The sequence below is a fragment of the Coffea arabica genome, chromosome 10e, assembly GCF_036785885.1.
Source record: "Coffea arabica cultivar ET-39 chromosome 10e, Coffea Arabica ET-39 HiFi, whole genome shotgun sequence".
NCBI classification, from domain to species: Eukaryota; Viridiplantae; Streptophyta; class Magnoliopsida; order Gentianales; family Rubiaceae; genus Coffea; species Coffea arabica.
Window position 1 is genome coordinate 43229149 of NC_092328.1, and position 15101 is coordinate 43244249.

Genomic DNA, 15101 nt, shown 5'->3' on the forward strand with positions numbered 1-15101 from the left:
TTAGCTGTGACATATGCGATTTGGTCATCTAAATTTTGGCAATTTAAATTTTTACTAGTAAAAGAATGGTTGGTGGGTTGTCTAGTATCAAGAGTTATGATAAATTTTGTAATATGTGTATTTTGGGAAAGAAACATAGGGAATCATTTCAAACAGGCAAATCCTAAAGAACCAAAAGAGCATTAGAAATTATTCATTCAAATTTGTACTCTATGAAGGTGTCTTCTGGTAGTGGTAGAAGGTATTTTAATACCTTTGTTGATGATTTTAGTAGAAAAGTTGGTTGTATTTTTGAAGTAAAAATCTGATACTTGTGACACTTTTAAAATTTTTAAGAATTTTGTTGAGAAGCAAGTGGGCTGCAAATTAAAATTTTGAGAACAGATAGAAGTAAAAAAAAATAAAAAGTGTAGAGATTGAAGAGAGCCTTGTATGAATTGAAACAAGTCCCTAAGACATGGTATCTAAGGATTGACTCTTATTTTCTTGCTTGTGGTTTTTAGAGGTGGCAGCATGAGCACACTTTATATATTAAATCTTTTGTCCGTGGTGATATTCTTATGGTGTGCTTGTATGTAGATGGTTTGATTTTTACAAGAAATAATTTAGAGATAATTGCGGAGTTTAGGGAAGTCATGATTAAGCAATTTGAGATGACAAATATGAGTCTCATGTCATTTTTTCTTGAGACTTTTATTTCTCAAAAGAAATATGCAAGGGATAGTTTGAAGAAATTCAAGATGGACACAATGAACCAAATCTCAAATCTCAAATATCATTTCAAGATGGGCATAGCAAGCACATTGATAGCAAATATCATTTCATACAGTAGTTAGTTGGTTCGAGAGAAAGAAATTGAAACAGATTAGTATAAAACTGAAGAGTAAGTGGTGGATATTTTTACCAAACCATTGAAAATGGAGACATTGTCAAGTTGAAAAAGATGTTGGGCATATTTATGTTTGAGAAGTTTGGGTTTAAGGGAGGCAAGGTTAGAAATAAGTAAACCAAACCTATTGTATTAGTTGAGACGTGTCATTAGGAGATTGGTTAGTAAAGTGAGTTGTGGTCATTGTGGGATTAATCCAAAACTAGGGTTGGTAGAGGTCAGCCGCACATATATACACACACACATATATATATATATATATATATATATATATAAATATTAGAGTAGAGTAGCCTCAGAGGTTTTTTTTTTTTTTTTTTTTTTGTGGGTGGAGAATTGTCCATTGTCAGTTTCGTTTCTTTGTATGTTTTATAAAAGTGGTTGCGGCCTCGTTCGAATAATAGAAAGAATTTTCCTTTGCCTCTTAATTAATTTCTTAAATATTTTTCTATGGGTTTATGCTTGATTATTGATTTGGGTCCATCAATTAATATTGTTGAGTTAGATTTCAATTAAGGATTTTTTTTAAAAAAAATTTTACACCAAACAATTGGAAGGTAACAAGTGTCAATTAAGCTGTATAACTTTTAGTAGCATGATTATTTTTTACAGGATTACTATGTTTTTTTATTTAATCTTTTCATCATTTGATTTTCAGTCCTATTCTGTTTTTCCAAGAGATATTTGAAGAGAGTTGTATCAATACAAGGCCATATCGTATCATGGTTAACGACGTTTGAACAAAAACAAGGAGGAATTATGTTTGGACTTCTTAACCATTGTTTCGAGGAAACTTTTGTGTATTTGATCTCTTTGGTTTGAACAAAGGTTAATTTACCCTATTCCTTGTGGAAGATTTTTATTGCCTCACCAGCTACTAATTTAAGATTAGGGAAATTGCATTAGTCGTTCTTCATATATCACTAATGTGAAAATTTAATTTCTTAGAATGAAAATGAGTAATTTGAATCCCTAATAAATTTTGTAATGTACCGTTACGAAAAAAATCCTTAATAAATAAAAAATGATCAATTTTGATCCCTAATCACTTTTTCGTTAAAATTTTGCCGGAATTAATCACGTGCGCATCATGTGACCAATTTTTAAAGGGTAAGATTGGCATATCACTCTAATGTTAGACTAAAATGTAAGGGATCAACGACTATTCTTCTCTTATCTCCTCCAATTCTTCAATTTTCTAAACCTCATTACCACCGCCACCAGGCCCACCACCTCAACCATCACCGTGGTAATTGAAACTCTATCATGAACTACCTGCATCGTGGCAAGAGCAAAGAGTGCAATCCCAATATTCCGATGATTAGAGTACTAAAAACCCTTAGATTCACTTCCAAGCTTCAAACCGGTGCCCCAACCGGCAACCCCAATCACATAGGCAAGATAACTGCCAAAAAACATGAAGATGAAACCACACCACAGGGGGTGTGCGCAAGGATATGTTCTCAAGTGCCTTGCTATGATGATACCAACAGGAAACAATAGTCCTCAATTGACAACATTCAGGATTCCATGAATCTACAACAAATTTTACCTACCTTAGTTGATATCTAAGGCATAAACTAATACTTTAGTACCATTATTCATGTTCAAAAGTTCCAAAAACCCGAACTGAAGACGAAGAAGAGCCACAGTTATTACTCTGCCCACTCAAAAAATCCAAGCTTCCCTTGGCATTAAAATTTGCTAGCAAGAGTTCATGCTTGTCAGGCTAGCCGTTGGTAGCCGACGCTTCCATCCGCCACACATGATTCAAAGACTGTTTGCTTTATCCGGCACGACCAATGTGGCAAACAAGCGCATAACACCACCAGAATACAAAATGGTGGTCTTTCCCACGAGGTTGTCACGGAGCCAGGCTGTTTCCTATGTGTCGTTCCACTCGTTGTCGCCTGTTTTAGTGGTGGAGAAGTGGTGGACCACTGCCGTAGTGGTAGTGGGGTTTAGAAAATTAAAGAATTGAAGGAGATGGAAGAAAAATAGTGGTTGGTCCTTTACGTTTTGGTTAACACTGAGTGACATAGCATTTTTACCCTTTAAAAATTGGCCACATGATGTGTACATGACTAATTCTGCTAAAAATTCAAATGGAGAAGTGATTAGAGACCAAAATTGATCCGTTTTTTTATTTATTAAGTACTCAAATTACTCATTTTCATTTTGAGTTTTCACTTCAGTGATACGTGAGGGACAATTAGCGCAATTTTCCCTTAAGATTATATATCGACTTTAACCAAAATCTAAATAAAAGTCACTCTAGTGATGAATTTGACCATTTCATTGCACGCATAAACACATAGTAAATTAAGTTGTGCTCCATTTTTAAAGTAAAGTAAATGGGTATGAATGAAGCCAATTTATTGGTGGATTATATGACACACACACACACTATAATTTATGACATATGAGTACTACGATTTTGTGTTACTGTTTATAAGACTGAAAACTTGCCAATGCATGGGAAAAATGTTCTTCCTCTATGCTGGCAGTTTGATGCCTAATTTGTCCTGAAAGCAACGAAAAAATTAATAGAAACAAAAAAGAAAAAAAAAAGATCGATTTTTTGAAGCAGTATCTGATTAGGGTACTCAAGTAGCATCCCGAAGTAGTCACTTTCGAGTTTTTCGAGTTCATTCAAGTTCTAATATTGGTAACAGTCTTCAGCATTTACAAACACAGTTCTTGATAAATATTTGATGTAATAACCAGTATGGCTTCTTTGCATCTGTCTGAATAAGCATCCATCCAACCAAGCCTAACTACTTTAACTGAGTTGTAAATTGTGATTTAATAACCAATATAGATTAAACATACTAATTTTTTTATAAGGAAAAAGATCTAATTTTGAAGAAAACAGCTATATATGATTTACTAATATTTTTTCTCTAGTGTTGTGTCCTCTGATTCTCTGAACTGCTTCTTGCTTTGGCACTTGGTCTTGATGTTGTATGCCTGTGCCATGTCTGTTTTAGATAACCAGAGTAACTCAACCCCCCTTTCCTGTACAGCTACTAGAGCTTTTCCTTTTTCTTATTTTTTTGACAAAAAAGCAAACTAGAGCAACAAAGTGGAGTAATTGATTTCTTAATACATGCATCCCTATTGTTTGAAAGGTGAAGTCACTCAGGATGATCTTCTCAAAAATTCTGTGACCAACTCTGAAAATGCTGAATATTTATTGTCAAACAACCGTGCTGGAGTGTCGTACTCAACAATTTTTCCTGCATCAACAAAGATGACCATAATGAGGAAATTCAAAGCAAATCTTCATATATGCACAATGCAATTGGAGAGATATTAGTCATGGTTTAGTTCACTTCACTTTCTTCCATTTGAAAAATTGTGCCTGTTGCATCATGCTTCAATGAACTGTGACTCAGTGATGTGTGTTACAAAAACATGGCTAGACCGCAAGAAATCTTCGAGACAATTTAGTTATATAAAGTGACTTTCCTGCTCAATCTGACTAAAGTCAACCATATTTTGGACCTTTGCCTTAAATGCATATGAAGGTGCATGATCTAGTTTGTTCAGCTGAAGTTTGCTTGTAAATTTTGGCTCTGGCTTTATTTTCTTCAATATGCTTACCTTCCCCAAGAACCAAAACAATGTCATTGTCAATAACTGTGGGTATTCGATGAGCCACAGTTAGTACTGTGCATTGACTTGTTTCTTCTCTTATCGTCTTCTGGATCACATTATCAGTCCTAGTATCCACTGAAGATGTTGCCTCATCCAGTACTAGTACTCTCCTCTTCTGTAACAATGCCCTAGCCAGGCAAACGAGCTGCCTTTGCCCTACACTCCAGTTTTCTCCACTTTCTGCAACTGTTTCAGGTGACTAGATATAAATCAATCGAGCAAAATAGTATTGAAATGTGGCTAGATGTTTTGATTCTTTCCATTTCCTTTTTTGAGTGTGTACATTCCTTTTTTAGGTGAGGATGATGGATTACAGAGAAAGTTTATTCATCCCAAGCAGTTAAATCATTTATTGGAAGCAGACCTGGTGCATCAAGAAGCCTTTGATCCAGCATTACTATCTCTGCTAGATGGCATTTGCGCAAAACCTGATGGATCAGCTTATCCTGTGATGATTATTTTCCACATATATGGTTCCAGATTGTAAAAATGAATCACAACTTTTCAACTTACCTCCCAGATGTCATGATCCGGATACTGCTGTAATGGATCGACATTGCTCCTTATGGTACCTTGGAACAAAGTTGGATCTTGTGGGATTATACTCAATTTGGATCTCAAATCCTGTAAACCAATCTTACAGATATCAAGGCCATCTATCATAATCCTCCCATCTGAAGGCTCCACCACCCTGAATAGAGCTTGGATCAAAGTGGACTTTCCACTTCCGGTTCTTCCGACAATTCCAATTTTCTTTTCAGCAGGAAAAGTGCAGTTGATTCCTTTAAGAACCTTTGGAAGAGAAGGACTGTATTGAACATGGAGATTTTCAATTTCAATTTTTCCATGGAGCGGCCATGCAGGTTGTGGTCTGCAATCTTCAATCACTAAGGGAGCTTCACTGGGAATGTTAGTGAATTGAAGAATTCTCTCTACACATATCATTTTGTTCTCAACATTGCAGAGGTTCCATATTACCCAAGCTTGGAGTACATTTAAACTTAAACCATAGGTGGCTGCGAGTCCTGCCAAACCTGTTACCGCCAGAGATAATTGGGATTAGGAATTGGTACAAGAAACCAAAAGTCAAGGTCAGGTTTCAACAGTTTCCTCTACTCATCGAAGGGGAATCATCCCGTCTTAAGGTAGAATCAGGAAGAAATATTTTTAAGAATACTAGAACAAAAGTGTGCCTGCAAATTTGTCTTGGATTAGTAATTTCCCTCTCGTAGTTGTTTAATCTAAATGGTTTTATATTTATCAGCCAACTAGACGCAAATTAATGGAAAGGAAACACTTACTTGGGTCAATTGCAGACCGTGGAAGGTTCACCAAAATGAGGAGGAGAAGGAAGAAAACAAGATTGAAGAGGAAGTTTATCCTGATACTGAGCCATTCCATTGTTGCAGAGTTGTAAAAGGCAACACGAGAATAATTATCAATGAGATCTAAATTCTTTTTTAAAAAGCGATCCTCCTGATTGAAGCAGCGAATTGTCGCAGCCCCAGCAACAGATTCTGACAAGTGATGGAGGATTGGAGCTTTCTGAATGCCAACCATCCTCGCTAGTTCTCTAGCTGTACTAATGTAGTAATCCTGCAAGAAAAGCATTGGCACTTCACAAATCACATTTTGGTGAACATATATTATACATTGATAGTATAGAACTTTGTCATATTCGTACTATCACTTCTATGCAACAAGTTCTGGAATCTGGAAGAGAAATTTATTTACCTGATACCATATCGAAATGGCAAGAATAATGAGGAACGGGAAAATGACTTGCCATGCAACATGGGACATAAGGACAATAACACTCAATAGCTGGATAAGAGCAAAGGCTAATCCAGCTACTCTGTAGGGAAGATCCGTGTCCACAGTGCTTTGATCTGTTGAAGACTAATGAAACATTTTCGGAATGATTTTTAGCTGAAAGTGCAAATATTGAGGAAATAGTAACAAATGAACTTCAATAGTTAAAAAGTTTCTAACCCGGCTAAGAATTCTGCTTGAAGGTGTAGAGTCAAAGAATGACAATGGCGCACGAAAAATGGAAGTTATCATTCCAAGGAAAAGGCGCTGAGAAGTTTCAATTGCAGCGGTTGACAGCAAAATTGCCCTGCCCAAAATAAAGAGGGAACTTCCAGCAGACAACAAAGCAAATATTCCAATCAATCGCACACTGCTGACCCTGCCTTCTTCCCCTGTTGCCCAAGCAATCCAGTAATTGCTTCCTATCTGCAATCCATAGAAGAGGATATGACACAGAAGGATAATAGGAACCAGCATTCCTTTGTATCCGGAGGTGATAAATGTTGAGTAAACATGCCATTTAACCCGGCCATATTTTGCTTCTTCTTGCTGATTCTTCTCCAAAAGCCTGGAATTCATATTGAAGTCTTTAAACTTTTTTCCGGTAATTTCATTTTGATTGTCCTGATGGTTGTCCTTGGGTGATCGATTAAACTGTTGGACTGTGGTTACTTCATCCAGAGTTTTTGTGTGAGCTGCGATTTGTCTACTAAGTTCACTGTCAGGATCAGCAATTAAATCATGATAATTTCCTGATTGTACAATTTTTCCATCTTTCATCACCTGTATCCAGATTATGCATATAAAGTAAGAAATAGTTATTGAATTTGCATAAACCTTAGACCTCATTGAACTAACTGTTAACTTACCAGAACAAGGTCAGCAGCATCCAAAAATTCCAACTGATGAGTGACATAAATTACAGTCTTAGTAGCCAAGAGTTTCTCTATACATTCCTGTTAAACAATTGAATAGTTTAAACCAGATCTATTTAACTTTGCAAGCAGAAAAGAAAAAGTTAGAGCCAACTGAATGGTAGTCAATTATTTAGAAGACTTTTTCTTGCCTTGAATATGTGAGTTCCAGTATGCACATCAACAGCACTGAGTGGATCATCAAGTAAAACTATATCGGTGTCACTGTAAATTGCTCTTGCCAATTGAATCCTCTGCTTTTGTCCTCCGCTGAGATTAATTCCTCTTTCCCCCACTCTGCTCAAATCTCCATCAAGCCATATCTCAAAATCTTTGTTCAAAGCACATGCTCTCACAACTTCCTCGTAAAAATCTCTATCCATTTCCTTGCCGAACAAAACATTATCCTGGATGGTTCCCGTTTGAATCCAAGCACTTTGCGGCACAAAAGCTTTTGTTCCACAAGTCTTAACACTTGCACCAGAAATCCTAGGAATCTCTCCAAGTATACTGAAGAGTAAGCTTGATTTACCAGATCCAACAGAACCACAAATAACCACTGTGTGACCTTTCATGATTCTTATTTTATCAGTGATCGTGATCGTGGCCTTCTTTGCATCATCTGTTCCCCATGCATATTCTGCAGCTTCAATTTTAACTGCTACTCCTGATGAATTAGGAGCAGGATCACCTATTGGCAAGTTTTCATCATCCTCTGCTGTGATGAAGTTCTGTATCCGGTCAACAGATACTTTTGCTTGAGCAGACATAGAGACAAGCTCTGGTAGATTGTAGATAGGATCTTGTAGAATCCGGAAAGTTGCAAGAGCTGAAAGAACCGTGTTTGATGTTAATGGTGCCTTTAAAATGATGCATACCCCAAATGTGACAACTGAAATCAAAGTTGGCGATGCCCAGAAGAGAAAAGCAACTGCTGAACATGTATATAAGTACTTCTTTACCCAACTTCTCTCAATTCCTCTGAGTTGAAGCAGCCTTTCCAAAAAAGTTGACTCCCAAGATTGAAGCTTCAAGACTCTCATGCTCTTCAATGTCTCTGAAGTGGCTCTGATTCTTGAGTCTTTGGCCTCCATGATCTTGGTATGAAACTGCTTTTGCACTTTAGCCAGGGGAGTGTTGCTCAACATCACAAGAATCGTGGTTAAAAGTGCAGCAAAAGAAGGAACAGCACCAAGATTCCAGTACAAGATTACCAAGGCCAAAGTAACTTGAACTGGGAGCAACCAAATCTCATGAATGTGCCAACATAAATCTCCAACCCTTTCAACATCTCCGTCGATCAAGTTAATGATTTTCCCAGTGCTCATTCCAACATACTTGACTGACAAAGATTTTTTGTATATCAGCACCATAAGAGCTGCCCTGAGTCTAATTACAATTCGATGAGCACCGAAATACCACTGCCGTTGGGACATTGATTCCACTGTTTTTGCAGAAAAGAAGATCAATGCTATAACCAAACCCTGGTGCCAGTTTTCCGAAGCATCATCCTTTTCTGATAGAAACTTTACGAAGCTTGTGATCAGCAAGGGGCCGATATACGAAGAAATTGTGTTGGCACCTAGAAACATATTACAATGATCACACAGGCAAGTTAGCAAACTAAAGTTCAATTTCATGGTAAGGTTGAATGAAGATTTTTGCTATAGTAGTTATACCGGCAAAAATAGCATTCAGAGCAAGAGGTCTCCAGAGAGTATGGAGTATGGCTTTCCACAACGAGGTTTTGTTGGGGTTCTGTTTACCAAGAGACTCCTCCAGTGAAGAAAAAGCTTCAGCAGCGGCCTCTGATTGTGGGATGGTAGGAACATGCTGAAACTCAAGTCTTTTAAGATGCCCTTTCTTGAACAATGGATTAAGCCAGAGGAATCCAAGTTTGCTCCAAATTCCAGCAGTAGAGAATGCATCTTCGTCTGCAGATTTAAGAAACGGTTCTTCGTTATCATTGCACTGCTCTCTGGAATTTCTGCTCAAAAGGGCATTAAAGCAGGACAAAATCTTTGGAAATACAATTTTCATCATGGCAAACTACAAAAAGATACTAAGAATTCCCCATGCATGTCTTCAATTTCTTTTTATATTTTTTTCAGAATAATAAAGACATGAGAGAAGTTCCAAGCCAACTAGTCCTGGAAACAAGAGTAAGGAAGATTAAGGAAGGGCAAAGAAAAGTGAGATTAATTTATCAAGAGGTGTTACGCTTCCTATGGGGCTTTAGGCTTATTATATAGTACTTGCTTTTTATTTTTCTGTTTGGGAAATAAGAAAGTTTAAAGGCAATATATAGTCATCCAAGAAGTATGGAAAGTTTTAGATGATTCCTAATTGTACTTTATTTTTCGTTTTTTCCTGTTTTGGAAAATAAGAAAATTTAAAGGCAATATATAGTCATCCAAGAAGTATGGCAAGTTTTAGATGATTCCTAATTGTACTCTGTACTTTTAATGGTAATTCATATTATGTTCTTTCCTGTCTTTGGCAAATTAAAGATTCTGGCGATGCATTGTCTTTGGCAAATCAAAGGTTATTTTTCTAGAAAATTGTAATTAATTTAAAAAAGCATCTAAATGCAGAAGGTGTATTAATTGCGATTCTGTGTATTAACATAGTAAGTTAAATTTTATCTGGTTGTGCTAATAAGTGTCTATTGGGCATCCATTAAAAAAAATTCTATTTTAATTTTAAATAGCCTAAGATTTTTAAAGATTTTTCTAAATATTATGTGTGGAGATATCTAAAATCTAGGCATAAGGAGATAAAATAAAAATATCATACTTAACTTTCATATTTTCCTTTGGCAAATTACAAAACTTGGATGATGATTAAACCATGTCCTCATACTCATTTGATAATTAAACCACGTCCAATGTTCTTCCCAGCAGTTTAAAGTTAACTTTGATGCCTCTGATTCTGCACTCAACAAAGTGTTCGACATTGGTGTCGCCATTCGTGATCATGAAGGGAATCTCATTGCTGGCTTAATTAAGGAATTTGAAGGTTTGGTGAACGCGGGATTGGCTGAAGCATATGCTGCAAGAGCTATCTCGAAACCTTCTGATCCCAAGCTTTATTCTTGGCGGTGATGCCGAAACAGTTACTTAACTTTTGCAGCTGCATGATGATGATATTCTCTCTAATTTAGGTCTTATCATTGAATATGTGCGATTGGTTTTGTTAGAACAAATTCATGTTGATGTTCAATGGATTCTGGGGATAAAGTTGCGCATATTTTAGCAATTCACGCTAAATCTATCAAACAAATTGTACCACACGATTTCCAATTAGCACATTAATAACATTGGTTTTGTGTTTTCCATCAAGAAAAAAAATGTTAGACTGTGTAAGTAGTATATATGCAAATTACAAAACTTGGATGATGCTTAAACCGTGTCCTCGTACTAATTTGATAATTAAACCATGTCCAATGTTGGACTACGTAAGGAGTTTATATGCAATTATAAAACTTGAATGATGATTAAACCCTGTTCCGCACTAATGTGATGATTAAACCATGTCAAGTGTAAGTCTTTATAAGGGATTGTTTGAAGTCTCTCATAAGACTGTGCTAATGAAAGTTTTCTTCTCTTCAAAGATATTTTAGTGTGAGTCATTTTAGTCTTTTTGTTCATTTCTTTGTTATACTGGAGTTTTTTCATTTAGATCCGTCAAATCTGGAATTTTTTTAATTTTAAATTTCATTGCTCAACCTGATATTTGGGTTTGAAAAAATTGATTAGTAAATCTAATGATTGATGATACGCGCAGATGTCCATTGAGCTATAACTAATCTTTATATATTGGAATGTATTTCGGAGTTTGCAATTGTAATCTTTTTAAATTTTTTCCAAATCTATTGTAATCTTTTTTAATTATTTAGATATGTTTGTGTTTGCTATATGTTGTGGTGTATTTTCTTCCATTTATTGCAAATCCTATGAAATTGAAATAAGGTTATGATGTTTCTAATAAAAAAAATAGTTGCTTAAATACAAATTGAACCTAAACTGCTTCCCTTTAACTACAAAATTTTTTGTCCACGCATTTTAAAAATTTCATTCAATTAAACATCCTATTGTAGATGAGGCTTGGTTTGAATTTGAGCATGACTTATCTTCTATACACTGACAGTATATATATTTTCATTATTTGATGCATGGCACACATACACATACGCATACATACATATATATATACATATATATATATATATATATATATATATATATATATATATATATATATGTGTGTGTGTGGAGTAAATCTGATGCATCATCATACACTATCAATATTGGATTCATGACATATGTGCAAAAGTTATATTTATATATAGACACTCTCTCCTTAATAACATTTTTGTTATACGATGCATCGGTTTTGTATTCTCATATTTGTCTTCACATACACATATGCAAGACTTCTATATAATTTTTTCACACCACAATATTATTCTTATTATGGCTGTTAAGGATATCAGAAATTATAAGTATTCCTCTTTGTTTTTTTCAGATGCAAGTGTCCAAAACTTTTCTATTTTTTGCAACTTTGATCAATTTATACTTCATTTTGTTTTTTTGTATGATGAGGCCTAAAGTTAAGCATTTTTAAAAGGAAAAAAAAAGAATTTGTCTCTAAAAAGTTGTTTTAGTTTGAGCTTAATACCATAATAATTGTGCTTTATCTAATTTTTATGTTGTGCTTTAAAAAAAATTATAGTTTTGAATATCAATTTTGCATATACCTAACGATAACAATATCTTTGTTTATATAGATTAAGGATTACTATTGTGTATTGTTTTTACTAAATTCTTTTTATTATTAGTGTACGAAACACCGGCCATATATGAACATATTTATGCTTGAACTTTTCGTAATAGTAAAACTAATAAGATTCATCTTGTGGTGTCATGGTAATTTTTTTTTGGTGTTATTCACATGTAGCTTATAATTGGAAAATTAATCTCATTTTGAAAGCAGATAACATACTCTATTAACATTTCCACCCCCCATTGCTTTTGTTTATAATAACATATTTTAATAGAAATTGATACTAAAATAACACTCTGTTGAACTTTTTGGCCTTTGCTTTTCATAATAAAATTTTGATTGTTTCTTTGATGTAACACTAGTAAAAAAAAAGTACCATGATTTTAGTATGCTTGATGAATGAGCTCTCACCTATTTCTACAAGAATCACCTTTTGATTTTAGTGGTCTTTGCTATTTACTATATTTGTTTGTCAATCAAACAGCCCAAAGGAAGAACGAAAAGATTCAATTAAATGTGTGAGAGCTGGGGGATAGATGTGCCATAATGGAATGGATGTACTATTTTAAGAATATATCTTATGTATACTAACTGTGTATATATTATCACTATTGAATTCATGACATAGTTATCATTCATCCAATATTAATAGTGTATATAATATCCCTCTAGAAAAATTTAATACTTAATTCCAATATGTAAATAACTGAAGTCGTCAACCGTCCAGAGGATTGCAGGAGTGTCAGAGTGTGTAAGGAAACTCTAGATTGCGAGTTTTCACATAAAAATTCTCTTCACATATTTCTTTTTTTTTTTTTACAAAAACTTTAAAAATTTGCAATTCAAATAAACTCTCTAATTATTTACTTACATCATAAACATATTTTTGAATATACCTTTTTATTTTTTAATCATATTTTTATCTCATATATATCACAGCATAAAAAATGATACGGTAATTATTCTAAACAATATTTTAAATAATCCACTCTCTGAAGGCATATAATCTTCTATCTTAAGGACATATATTATGCGTTGTCGGAAAGATTCTTCGTCATAAGGCTTCGTATATCATTGCGTCAGCATTCGGAAAAGTTGGGGTGCCTATCTTACGTCATCATCCAACAGTTAACATAGGCAAATTCTTTTGTCCTTTTTTAACATTGACTAATAGACTTTCATAGTCTTTATGGCAAAAATGTTGTCATCTTCTTTTTTTTTTTTTTGTCAAAATGTTGTCATCTTTTGCTTGCTCACTTATACTGAATTGACTCTGACTTGACTCTTGATGGTGCCCCTATTGGGAGGATAGGGTAGTGTCTGGATTTGTCTACAATTGGCAGAGCATTTTACCATACAATTGATGATTTATATAGCTATCATTTGTATTATTTTTTTTATGATACAGAGAGTATTCGAGCTTTCGACCTGACTAATTTTTCTGTGGCTCGAGAGAGGGCGCCCCAACCCACTCTGAATACGATAATTACGAGATTCGAATACTGGTCAATACCTTAAAGAAGGACTACATGACTGGCTGAACTAACCGCGGGGCAGTTATAATTTGTATTTAAATGGACAGATTTAATTGTCGGATACAACTCTGGATGTATGGCAAAATTTGTTATGCTTTCCATACAATTATTCTAGTAAGGACATTTATTGTTTTAGTGGATGCATGTGATGTGATAGTTTGTATCATAGTTATTAAACCCGGCCCGGAGGGGAACCCGGCGAAAGAGGTGGGTGAACGGGTTACTGGTTCAACCAGTGGGTGAGTGGTTCAACCGGTGGGTCACGAAATATATTTAAATATTATGTTTCATAATTTTTTATATGGTTAAAACTATAATAAATTATGTCATAGTAAATGCTCAATTAGTCTAATTTATTATAGAATCATTAATTCTTATAAGAATTAACAAAACCTAAATGCAATTAATAATCCATCAAATTTCAAGAATAAAATTTTATCTAAGTATAATTATCTAGTTTATTTATGAATTTTAAATGCAAAGAATTATTAGGAACGATATTTGCCTTTAGAATGAATTATGTGATATGTTATTTTTTAAATTCATTTCATAATTTATAGAGTCTCGGGAGTAATAAAATTTATTAAAAGATTCCAAATAAATAATGTTTTGGAAAATTAAAATAAGAATAAGTCTAATATATAATATAAAAAAAGACTAAATGTTAAACAAGTGAGCTGTTGGTGCAGCGGTTGTTGCATTTCCTTCAATACAAGAGGTCGTTGGTTCGAAGCTTCACTCCAGCATCTTTCTTCCAAACATTTTTAACATGCAAACCCGGTTTCCTATAAAATCGGACGGTTCTCCGGGTTTGACCGGTTGAACCGCCGGTCCGTTGAAAAGTCAACGGTTTAGTTGTCAAAACGATCCAATTAGCTAACCGGCCCGGCTCAATGGCCGGTTCACCGGGTTGACCGGTCGAACCGCCGGGCTGGGCCGGCCGGGTTTAATTGTATCCTATATAATGCAATTAGTACTGATAATTGTAGAAATCTGAATCCAACAATTCTTTTATGGCAATTGCAGAAACAGTGAATCCAAAACCTTAATTTTTTGTATTTTACTATTAATAGCTTGTTAACATTTATTTCTTGCATGATCTATTAGTCTGTTAATTTTAATATTAATAATTAAGAAACCGTGAACTCTAATTATTGTTTTCGTGGATGCACGTGTTGTGATAGTTTGAACATTGTATAATGCAATTTGTACCGATAATTACAGCAACCCTGAATCCAACAATTCTTTTATGGTAATTCCAGAAACACTGAATCCGAAATCTTATTTTTTGTGTTTTACAATTAATAGCTTGTTAATATTTATTGCTTACATGATCTATTAGTATGTTACTTTTACTATTAGGGTTTTTTTTTTGACAAGTGTTCAATGGACATTCGTTAATAAACCTAAACTCCATGTAATCAGTGATGTATATAGATACACTATCATTATTATCCTTCCTTACATCTATACATTTTTCCTAATTAATCTTACATTTTCAAAAAT

The 15101-nt window shown here is 34.4% G+C and overlaps 1 protein-coding gene across 1 annotated transcript; it reads right to left on the reverse strand.

The window, feature by feature from the left end:
* Positions 1-3599: 3599 nt before the first annotated feature.
* Positions 3600-9525, reverse strand: LOC113711795 (putative ABC transporter C family member 15). The gene is made up of 10 exons (XM_027234998.2): positions 8955-9525; positions 7428-8857; positions 7231-7317; positions 6542-7144; positions 6284-6448; positions 5851-6145; positions 5063-5583; positions 4914-4977; positions 4496-4735; positions 3600-4128 (listed from the first exon to the last, which is right to left on the reverse strand). The coding sequence occupies exons 1-10, from the start codon at positions 9316-9318 to the stop codon at positions 4031-4033; spliced, it is 3867 nt and encodes a 1288-aa protein (XP_027090799.2). The 5' UTR covers positions 9319-9525; the 3' UTR covers positions 3600-4030.
* Positions 9526-15101: the final 5576 nt, after the last annotated feature.

What these genes read in the sequence shown, in the direction of transcription:
- LOC113711795 (XM_027234998.2), bottom strand. Translation starts at nt 9,318, where the DNA reads ATGATGAAAATTGTATTTCCAAAGATTTTGTCCTGCTTTAATGCCCTT. An exon ending in CTGGAACTCACATATTCAAG is followed by an intron (nt 7,318 to 7,427) that starts GCAAGAAAAAGT and finishes ATTGTTTAACAG; the next exon opens with GAATGTATAGAGAAACTCTT. An exon ending in CCATTTCGATATGGTATCAG is followed by an intron (nt 6,146 to 6,283) that starts GTAAATAAATTT and finishes CTTTTCTTGCAG; the next exon opens with GATTACTACATTAGTACAGC.